Source organism: Acanthisitta chloris, unplaced genomic scaffold (assembly GCF_000695815.1).
Source record: "Acanthisitta chloris isolate BGI_N310 unplaced genomic scaffold, ASM69581v1 scaffold7581, whole genome shotgun sequence".
In the NCBI taxonomy this organism is placed as follows: domain Eukaryota; kingdom Metazoa; phylum Chordata; class Aves; order Passeriformes; family Acanthisittidae; genus Acanthisitta; species Acanthisitta chloris.
In genome coordinates this window covers 1-11,295 of record NW_008654272.1, presented here as the reverse complement: position 1 = coordinate 11,295, position 11,295 = coordinate 1, and the positions used below count along the sequence as shown (strand labels likewise).

Sequence of the window (11,295 nt, the reverse complement as noted above, 5' to 3'; positions counted from 1 at the left end):
AACTTCCACCATCTCAAGCTCACAAAAATCACAGCAGTACCAGTGTGGTTTCACGGAATAAAATCACTATTTGAGAAGCCCCCTGGCAAATCTGAAGGACAGTGTTGTGACATCCTGTCTGGTGTGCTCCCCAACCCCCAAAACTCAGAGGCCTTCCAGAAGACTGGAAGCAAGTGCAAGGGAAACCTACTGTGTTAGCACCTTGTGTGCCTGCCACTAGTTTGTGCATACTACCCGTATTTGTCTAAATCGTTATAAACTAAATGAACACTTCTTGTATATCAAGACTCTTGTTCATCTACAAAGGCAGGGTCACAAAACTGTTGTACAAAAGTGTATCAGCTACAATCAATAAAACTCTGAAATTTATACCAGCTGAGAATCACACCATTTCTTTTAAGCACTCAGCTTTTCAAGTTAATACTTCTTTAAAACCCAAACTCTACAAGTTATAATAACTTTGTATCATTGATTTTCCTTTGTCACTGACCTGGGGACTTCTTTATATTCTCTTGATGGATTTTTTTTATACCAGCTCTCATAAAGAGATTTTCCTTCAAACCCCTCATCAGGACTTGGTATCTAGAAAAAGACATAGGGTACAATTTTAAATGTTACAAGCAACAAATAAACAACCTGTCATTGCCCTAAGCCCATGGCTTAGGACAATGACTAAGTCACGGTATTACATCCCTCAACCTTTCTGCATTTCCATTTTGACACTTCAAATGCACAGCATTTTCCAAAGGAATAGTTTATTTGCTAAAAAATAGGTAATTTTAGATGGAAGAAAACACAAGGAAAGGAAAACATTTCAACTCAATATTTACATTCTGATATTTCTTTATGAGAATTTTGGCCATTTAGTTTAAATATTCAACATAAAAATCCCTCACAAAACCAAACGTTTTGCTGTACTTTGGAAGGAAAATTTATTTTTTTCATGGTTTAATTCGGAGCTGTTTCTATCTTGTTTTAGTTCACAAAAATTATGTTTATGAATGCAGAAGCAACCTTAGAAAGGCAAAGCGTATGGTACCTGTTGTTTATGCCATCATAGCTGGAAAAGCTGGTAAACAAATCATGACCATCCTAAAGTTCATTCCTATCACTCTGACTACTTTACTAGCTTAAACACTGTGGGTGCTTTTTTTCATCTTTGCTTTATATTGATGAGCTGCTGAGGTTTTATTATCTTTACCCTAGTTATGATTATCAATATCTATTCTACTATTAATAGCTGTATCTACTATCTCAAAATGACTGCACAATAGGAAACAAAATAAAACTAATATGTTTGTCTTTTTGGTAGTGAAGCTAATCAATCATGGAACAGCATTATCAGCATTAAGACTGATTAACTTTGGATGGGATCACACTGGACCTGTTTCCTGATTAGCATCAGCTACCAACAAGCTGTGATTACATGCATTCATCAGCCTTTGTTGCTGCTTTCCAGCTCAAGAGAAGGTTACACAACCATTTTTACTGGTATTTAGGTCAACACCTTAACGATGACTCTTGGTGTCCAAACTGAGACTCTGCTGACCTGATTTTCTGACAGTTCTGAACACCTGCACTTAGCACAGGTTACCATGGGAACTGCAGGTGATCAGCACTTCTGCAGTTCAGTACAGAATTTTTTTTATCTGAACACCTAATTTTAAAAGTTACATTTTATTTGTTGTCCTTTAATTGCCAGAAAATTATTATACTGATTTTCTGCCCTTGCTTTTGTACCAGTCTAATGCCAGCTTCCAAGAGATTAGAATAAATTATTGAACCTGGAAAAAGACAGATGATTGAATATACAGAGCAGATGAAGGCAGATATAGTACATTCATAGAATATATACAGCAGTTGAATGTACATTAGATATATATATAGAAAACATACACAAAGACTAATTAAATATTCATTCTTTGGTAAATTTGAACAAAAGAAAAAGCCCAGAAATTAAATGGCAGCCTCTAAGAACCACTCTGAAAGCAATGAACATCTTACATCTAAGATGGTGAGGCTAAATAGTAGTACTGAGGGACCTCAGTAAGGTCCCTACCTACCTCTTAATTTTGTGTGCCACACAGGATGTGTGAAACCATTGTGGTCAGAGCCAATCCATAACTGGGTACACTGAAGCTAAGCACATTGACCAAACCTGTCACATGACACTAAAAACAACACTGTAGCAAGCCTAATTTCTTCCCCTGCCTAAAGGGAGTCGGAGTCTCCCACAGGCACCCTAGTAGTTGATATGGGCAGCCAGGTTTGTGCTTGTTTCTGTCCTCTGGTTCACAGCATTTTTTTAATTTTTTTGTTCTTAGAGAAGGAATGCTTTCACAGGAGGAGCAGAAAAATCCTCTAATCCTAAACAGCCAATAATTTAAACATACAAGCTTGAATTCCCCTTGCCCCTCCTGGGAAAAAGCTCCAGTTACTTAGCTACTGACCTGAAAGGGGTAATGCAGACGGAAAAGAAAGAAACATCTGACACTGTATGTTATAGACAGAGCCCCATTGAATAAGTGAGCACTGAACATGCTGGCTAAAAGTTTCAAATTATATTACCTCTTTAGTCAGACTGTACACCAGACTGTACATCAGTGGTGTGCAATCCACTCGTAGTGTGTAGTTTCCTGAAAAACAAGAAAAACTATTCATTTGAAGAAGAAAGTTCCACTCAGCTCAAACCTCATGCCATCATTTGTTAGTAAGAGAGTTACACTCTTTATGAGGAGCAAGCTGAGAAAAGTCTTCCTGTGACCTCATCAGTGAATTTACATTGGTTAGGATGAATTACAGCCCAGCTTTTGAAGCAACTCCTAAAAGCTTTTCTTATGCCCCTATGATTATTATGCATAAGTGAAGCCAACTCTAAAGAGTGGTCATAGAACTCAAGGGTACAACACTTCTTGTCCCTCCCCATGACTTCCCAAATAGTGCAGCTATCATAAGGTACCTCTTCCCTGAAACAACAGGAATACCTGAAGAATACTTTGATTCTAGGTCACTGTTTCTCCCCATGTCCACTTCTGAATTAATGCAACAAAATTATCACATTGAAGGTCTCATGTATCTCCAAGCCAAAATCCCTCCCAGTCATACCATCACTATTCCTATAAACCAGGAAAAACCATGGTCAAAACCATGTACCTTCGATGGACGAATCTGCATTGATATAAGCCACTCCCCGTGCTTGCAATACTTTGGCATTTTCCTATGAGAAAGAAGAGGAAGAAAATGCCAATGAACCTTTTCCCCCTCCCCCAGATCTATTTTCCCATTCACATAAGAAACAGCTGTTTCAGAGAAATCATATACTGCAAGGAGCCATATATTCTTGGCAGTTCAAAAAGAAACTTAAGAGAGAGAGAGAGAGAGAGAATGCATGCATAAGGAAGAGAGGGGGAGGGAGGGAAGGGAGGCAGGGAGGGAAGAAGTTTTGCTTTCTAGTACAGATTTCTCAAAGAGCAGCAACCATGCAAATTTCTTTTTGAACACCACTGGTTTACCTCAGCCCACTCTGTTGATCCAAACAAGCCAAATTCCTCTGCATCCCAGCTTGCAAATATCACTGTTCTCGTTGGCCTCCATCCTGCAATGAATAAATAAAGGCTGCTTGTTACATAGTAACTAATGTGAAAACAAATGTCTTTGGGGGGGCTCAATTTTTATTGTAATCTGTGGCAAAAGAGATGTGTTTAAGAAACTTTAACACCAACTTCTTCACTAACCTAATCTAACAATGATTTATTACTGTAGCAATCTCGCTTCTACTTCAATATTGTGCCAAATAATGTATTCCTTTTTGTCTCTCACTACAATTGTAAGATGATTTTCTAAAATTTAAAACTCTGATCAAGAAAAAATAACGTGCTTGTGCACAAATTCTTAAAAGAAAGCTTTTCTACTCTTTTTGCTCTGTTCAATTTAGCACTTCAGTTTAGTATACCAGGGCCTGTTTTGACAGAAAAGTGGCATGTTTTCGTAACTATTACTGAATTTCTTTGACCTGTCTTCCAAATGCCAGATTTTGAAACCTAAGGAATTCCATGCAACTTTGACAGATCATCTTCAAAAGAAAAATCTTTCACTTGAAGTTCAGCATTTGATTTAAACCCAGGCCAAAAGGAACTGGCTCTATTGTGCTGCCTCTCCATCTCAGCCCAAGTTTTCTTTGAGGCTACTGGAAGCTTTTCATCTTTCACTCCCTTTCTTTTTTACCCTTTTATTTTTTTTCCAGTTTGCATTCCAAAGACAGTTTCCCCTGATACCCAATAACTGGGAGGAAATGGAAAGAAAACTGCATGTCAATAGGTTTTAAGTGTAATGGGTAGCAAAGAACACTTCTCTAGCATGGTATTTGAGTTATGTTAGAGCTTCTTTCTGTGGGATGTCAGATAAGGAGAGAGCTCTCGCACTGACAGGAGCAGAAACTTGGTGCAGTTGACATTTGTTCCTATTCTAATGTAACTAGGGATGAGGTATTTTTACCCATTACCTCCTACTATGTTTGCACAGCTCATTCTCTGCATTACACAGACATTTATTTATTTTTGAGTCTGTCTCCAAGCCACAGTCAAGTGCTGAGAAAGTTCCCAGTGTTGCCCTGATGAAGCCTTTATCAGTCCACCATTGCATCGGTTTTATAGGACCATAGAAACATCCAGTGTGACTAGCCTCAAATACACAGCAATTAATTGTACCTAAATGTGCTTATTTCAGCAGCCCCCATTTTGTGTTTTGTTTCCCTTTAGCTGTACTCTCTCTTGAGCAGAAGTACCTCACGTAGACCAAGGTTGTAACTGGAACTAGATAACATCTGCTGAGCAGTGTGTTTATTTGAGACATCAGTGAGATACAAATGTTTAATTTTAAGCATATGTTTAAATCCCAGAGAAATCAATGGGCACTGCTGAGAGCAGTTACTTTGATGTGCTTTATTGCTTCATTACATTACCTTTCTTTTTCAGGTTTCCAAAGCTCCTCACAATCTCATGTACCACAGCTGCCCCACTCTGAGGATCAATGCCACCAAATACCCATGAGTCGCGGTGGCCTCCCAGGATGACATATCTATCTAAAGAAATTAATTTTGGAGGTTTAAATAGGAAAAGCTTTTTTTCCCTGCCATAGAGATGTTAATTTGAAGTGATTTTCCATGTATGTACCAGGCAAGAGTGATTAGTAGTTTATAATATACATGATAGAAAGGCAAAGGTATTTTACATCTCCAAAGACATTTTTCTGTACTTTCAGTTATTGCTAAAGAATTTGTCAAACACAGTAAGTGGATCCCCTAAGAGTTAAAAACTCTTGAATGCTTAAATTTTAGGGTTACTTCTATCATTAGAAATACTGTAGCTTTCATCCAAAGACAGAAGCATCTTTCCATATTTTAAAATAGTGTGTCTCATGGAAAAGCTGATCCACTAATTATACCTGTACAGCACACAAATTCACAACATTAAGGTGTGCTTAATGCAATACTCCTCTGAATATATATCATCAGTCATCAAAAGGGTTGTCCAAATCATGAGAGATGTGTTTTTAAGATCAATGTCAAACTAGATCTCTGTGCTACTATAATATGGTTCACAGTTGTGTTTCAGGCAAAAGGAAAGTGCTGCAGTTCCAAGACAAATGATGTTATCGTCATCCTAGGGATGTCTATATATCTGCTTTTTTACAGAATAAAATCACATGGGTTACAAGAAATACTAAGACAGACAGAAAGTCAGTCGTGGTGGATACGTCTTCAAATGGAATGCAAAACCCATTTCCATGTTTAGTGGAGAAGAATATCCACATAAGAATATTCTTTCAATTGCAAAGTTACTCGCCTGAAGACAAATATTTCTGTCTTGGTTATGACTCCCCCTTGAAAATCAGTATTTACAGTGAAAGTGCTGACATACCCTGAACCATATGAATGCTGGTGCAATAAATATTTCAACACCAAAGGTCATGTAGTGCAACATTTCAGAGAAAACTATATTCCTCATGTCTCCCTTGTAACTATGAAGCACATGTAGAGGTCACTGCTTGCTCACATTATGCTGAAGACAAATGATTTTACCTGGTTCCACTGTGCCTCTGATGGTACCAATCACATTGTAAATCCTTCTTATTTCATTGTTGCTATGAATGTGCATTCTCACCTTTCTAGCGTATTGGGAAGAAAATACAAAGAGAAAATCCACCAGATTAGACAATAAAACTTCTTGACACCTATCCAAATGTACAACACAAATGATAAGGAAAGCATTTTGGCCAAATTTTCCCTCAATCAAACTGAAGTAAATCTGAATTTATTTCAGTATAGGTTTTTTCTGGATTTATGCTCGTGCAAATGAAAACAGCTTTTAGCCCTTGACAGCTATGTAATGTTTCTGTTGTTAGTAAGATTTATATGGAAAACAGGATCAGAACTCCAAATTTAAAGACGTTTTGCTAGCTGCTAGTTTTGTAATTTGGAGGAGTGAAGGAAAAAGAAAAACACCTAATGTTAAAAAGGTAAATAGTTCTAATATTCTAGAGGCTGATGCAAATCAGAACTGACTCCATGTCATGGTTCAACCCCAGCAACTAAGCTCCACACAGTCACTTGCTCACTCCCCCATCAGTGGGATTGGGGAGAGAAATGAAAGAGTAAATATAGAAAACTAATGGGTTGAGATAAAGACAATTTAATAAAGCCACACACAACCAAAGCAAAACAAGGAATTAGTTCAGTGCTTCCCATGGGCAGGCAGGTGTTCAGCCAGCTCACCAGAGCAGAGCCCCATCACAATGGTGATCTGGGAAGAGAAACACCATCACTCAAAATGTCCCTCCCTCCTTCTTCCTCCCACTTTATATACTGAGCATGATGTCACATGCTATGGTCAGTTTAGGTCACCTGTCCGGGCTGTGTCTCCTCCCAGTCTCCCATGCACCCCCAGTCTCTTTGCCAGTGTAGCAGTACGAAAAGCAGAAAAGGCCTTGGCTCAGTGTAAGCTCAGCAATGACAAAAATATCACTGTATTATCAACCCTGTGTTCAGCAACCTGAGTTGCATCAAGAGACTTTATCAACAACATCAAGAGTTGTTTATCTGTAACACAGCTGGAAGTGCAACAACTCATCCTCAAGGGTTCATATGAAGTTCAGTATGAAGAAATAGTCATATGAAGTTAAACAGTTCATGTGAAGTCAGTACAACAGCTCAGACAATACTGAAACACCTGAATTCTAGTCCTAAGCTGTAATTACTAATTTGGTTTAAAAACAATCAGAAGCAATAAAAATGACATTGTAGTTTAGGCTTTTATTCCAATTTGGTTTAAAAACAATCAGAAGCAAAAAAAATGACATTGTAGTTTAAGCTTTTATTCTGGAAAACTTGACTTGTAGGTTAAGACTGTCTTATGTAACACAATAGGTAAGAACCTAGACTTAAATGAATTTAAAAAAGAAAGCAAACACATGCAGTTCTCAAAAAAAAATCCGTTTCAACAAATAGTTTGTCAAAGTTCAAGACTAGCTGGAAACTAGAGCAAGTCAGTCATATCCATCCAATCAAGACGTAAATCTACTCAAACTTTGCACTGAGTGTATTTCAGCCAAGGAAATGGTCAGAATCAAAGGAATTATGCAAATAAACCCAACTACTCTATCTTTGGCCAAATTCTATTGCTCTACCTGTTTTTCCTCTGATACCAAGTACACTTTCCTTATGAAACAAAACTGACCTTGTAGAATAATGTGTTGTGAAACCAGGACCAACATTGTAAGACACATTCAAATTTCCTTTCCAGCTACTATCAGGTGGTGCATGTCCTCCCATATTACTACAATGAAAAAAAAATCAGTATTAGTAATAGACATCTTAAAACAGCACCAAACACAAATAAGGAACCAGAAACCACTTTGTTAGGTCTCATGCACGCACAAAAGACTGTGACGGTCTTTGTTTTAATCAATTTATACTATGAGCTTTGGCACGAGAATAATCTGGGGCTTTAGCTACATTAATGCTAGTAAATTAACACAGAGGAATAATACTGGGCAGAGAGATCAGCTTGGAATGGCCTACAACTATCCTGGAAAAGAGTGTTGGCCTCCAAAGGTTTTGCATACAAACTGTACATGGTCCATGGAACATTCTAGTGCCTTGAACAGCATTTGCATTTGAAATAGCAGAGAGAAACTTGGGGCATTCTAACAGATAACAGCATAGGCGGTTGTCTTCCAGTGCCTGTCCCTGGACTCTGCTTAATATGGTAGCATAGACAGAGTTAATGTGTGTTGAAGATGTCTAAAATTGGAGAAACATGATCACTCCACGTCGCCTTTTCTTGTTCCATTGTCATAACATTTTTCTTGCTAACACAACTGGAAATGCAGTAATTCAGTGGACCACAATCACCCAGACCTATTCACCTAAAGGACTTATATTTCTGACATGAACTCGTAAGAAACAAACAAAAAAAAACCCACAAAAAAAAACCATAAAAAGTGTGCTAGATCCTTCTTAGGAAGCAAAATATATTTATTGTAAATGAAAGCATGTCTTTAATTGTAAATGCATACTTCAGTCAAGCCTTATTCCACAGAACACTTCAGCATGTCTACAATTCCTTTGCAAATTTTTCATATAAAAATATGATAGCAGAAATAACAAGAAGCTAGGACTTCTCAAGACAAATGCAAAAACAAGGACCCAGTATTTTGAAAGGATTTAGATGTCATTCTTAATTATTAAAAATAAATTCTAGAATTATTTACAAGTTATCGAAGAGAAATATCTAGCTACATCATATTGACACATATTAATCTGCTCTGCCACTACTAGTTGGCAATGGACAAGAGTTTTTTTTTACTTATACCTTTATCATTATGAACAGTTATCCTGATAACCGTGATGACTGTAAAGTTTAAAGGAAATAAAGTCTGGAGATATATTAGTCCATAAAATTTTGGCAGGAAACAGGAAAACCATTAGAACAGTGTTAATGAACATCAAGTATGCAGAAACACCAAAGACAGTAAAATCCTGTCTCACATCAAAATATATAGCTTCAGTACTTCAGGGTAATTTGCATAGAGAACCAAGATTATCTTTTTTTTCTTGACTCAGTGTTCAAGTAAGTCTGGAGATATATTAGTCCATAAAATTTTGGCAGGAAACAGGAAAACCATTAGAACAGTGTTAATGAACATCAAGTATGCAGAAACACCAAAGACAGTAAAATCCTGTCTCACATCAAAATATATAGCTTCAGTACTTCAGGGTAATTTGCATAGAGAACCAAGATTATCTTTTTTTTCTTGACTCAGTGTTCAAGTCATCAGATTTTTTTTTTTCTTGACTCAGTGTTCAAGCAGCAGCATCAGACAGAGCAGAATGATTGCTCATGTGATTTAGGTGTAAAATTCCTATACAAACACATAGCCAAGATTATGTTCACTTATTGCCCAAAATGCTTATCTATCATACTGTTGCCAACCCTGGCTTTCCTGCTCTCCTTCTCTACCGTTCATACAGATGATTACTGCTACATTTTTTAGGGGAATGATTCACTTGCCAACTCAGTCAAGTCTTACTTTTTTTAGAGAACATATTTGGCTTGTTAAAACAATTATGAATTTTAATGCTGTCCCATGGCAAGCTGGTAGCCTGTCTCCATGCCACTTGCTTAGTAAGCACACTTCCTTACATGTAGATGTCTATTAAATCCCCTATTATACTCAGTGTCCTTATACTAGTTTACTACCATCATTTCATATCTAAAGCACATAAAGCACTTAATTAGAGAAAGCAGACACCTTCATTAAATAGAGGACAGTACAGATACTGTCCCATCAAACATTCACGGCAAGTACTTTCCTGGACAAATGAATGACTTCATTTGTGGTCTTTTTCACAAGACAGGTATCATTCCGGCTGCAAAAATATTTGTCTTTATTCAAACTGAGAGGTACTTTGTAACTCCAGTATACTGGACTGACCATGATATATTACAAATGGTCCTTTTCAGATCACTCTACATGTATCTGATTTGTAGCAATAGATTACACATTTACCTCCTACAGAGAACCTAATGAGAAACAAACATTTTTTCAACAGCTACAAGAGAAGCACAGTGCAAAAGTCTCTTTCCCCTTTTCACTCATGTAGCTTTCAAAAAGCAGTCTGCTTAAAATTCCTCAGGGTTCCCATACACTTACCGCAGTAATGACTCAGCATCATGATAGCCAATAGGATGAACTGGAATTTTTGGGAGACCTACACCATTGGCTTTGTCTAATCGGTAGGTATATTCTGGAAGCAAAAGACAGATAATTTCATATTTACAACTCTCAGAAGGAATCTGTACTCTGGGGTCAGGGATAATCATTTCACTTTCCTGGAAGCTGGGCTGGCATCTTTTAAGAAATTTCATTCTTTGTGCTTTAACAACATGTTTTCAGAGAGACACTAATGAATGCTCCTGGACAGTGTCTGCAGTCATCCATTTAAAGCTGGCTGGGAAAGAAGATCAGCCTAAGCCACAGATAAAGAACAAGAGTAAAGAGGGAGCCTACAGTCTGATGCTTGGAACACTGAGCTGGGAACTAAAAAAAATTTTGCCAGTTGATAAGAGATGGAGATAAAATATTAAACACTGGACTACTGAATATTCTGTTTTGCTGTCTTTGTGACAAAAATGAAACCTAGGTTTTCTTCTGACAGAGCTCAAATACAAATCATGGGGGTTTTTTACAAATGAGAATCTTAATTTTCACAATGTGGACAAAAGCATATCAGGAAAAGAATAGTTTCCTCCTTAATACAACACTCACAGGAACCCGCTCTGAGGGAAATCTGTGGCATCACTGGCTCTACCATGAAGAACCAGAAGTCATCCCCATGGTCTGCTCTGTCATGCTGCTGTTCTGAAGATGTATCTCCTTCCAGCTCAAGTTCTGCTGGCTAGAGCCATCACTTAGAGACTACTTTTCTTGAGGTGACTACCTCCCTCAGATATGCTGGCTCAAGTGCTAGCATGAATGGTTCTTCATGAATTGCAGTCAAAATGATCTGGTTTAGATGATAAATGAAACAGCTTGGGCAGAGCTCAAGAAGTTGAGGAAGCGTAAGGTGAAGGTGATGAACAGAGGTGAGTGGTTCCCCCTAACATCTCCTCACTTTCTCTCATGCCCCATTTATGGAAGTGGCCTACTGACATGAAACCCAAAGCTGCCTCTTTTGAGCAACAAAGACAAGAAAAAAGTGTTTTGTTCCAAGGAAAAGATCATCCCCCATACCCC

At 37.7% G+C, this 11,295-nt stretch overlaps 1 protein-coding gene across 1 annotated transcript in view; it reads right to left on the bottom strand.

Moving 5' to 3' along the window:
• LOC103810521 (putative N-acetylated-alpha-linked acidic dipeptidase) overlaps nt 1–10,298 on the bottom strand; it is a 15,586-nt gene extending 5,288 nt beyond the window's left edge. Inside the window, exons 1-8 of the mRNA XM_009083424.1 lie at nt 10,213–10,298; nt 7,734–7,832; nt 6,080–6,165; nt 4,961–5,080; nt 3,513–3,595; nt 3,154–3,217; nt 2,569–2,636; nt 491–582 (exon numbers count right to left, since the gene is read on the bottom strand). Of these exons, the coding sequence (XP_009081672.1) occupies nt 491–582; nt 2,569–2,636; nt 3,154–3,217; nt 3,513–3,595; nt 4,961–5,080; nt 6,080–6,165; nt 7,734–7,828 (608 nt within the window). The 5' untranslated portion in view covers nt 7,829–7,832; nt 10,213–10,298. The remainder of the gene's footprint in view (nt 1–490; nt 583–2,568; nt 2,637–3,153; nt 3,218–3,512; nt 3,596–4,960; nt 5,081–6,079; nt 6,166–7,733; nt 7,833–10,212) is intronic.
• Nucleotides 10,299–11,295: the final 997 nt, after the last annotated feature.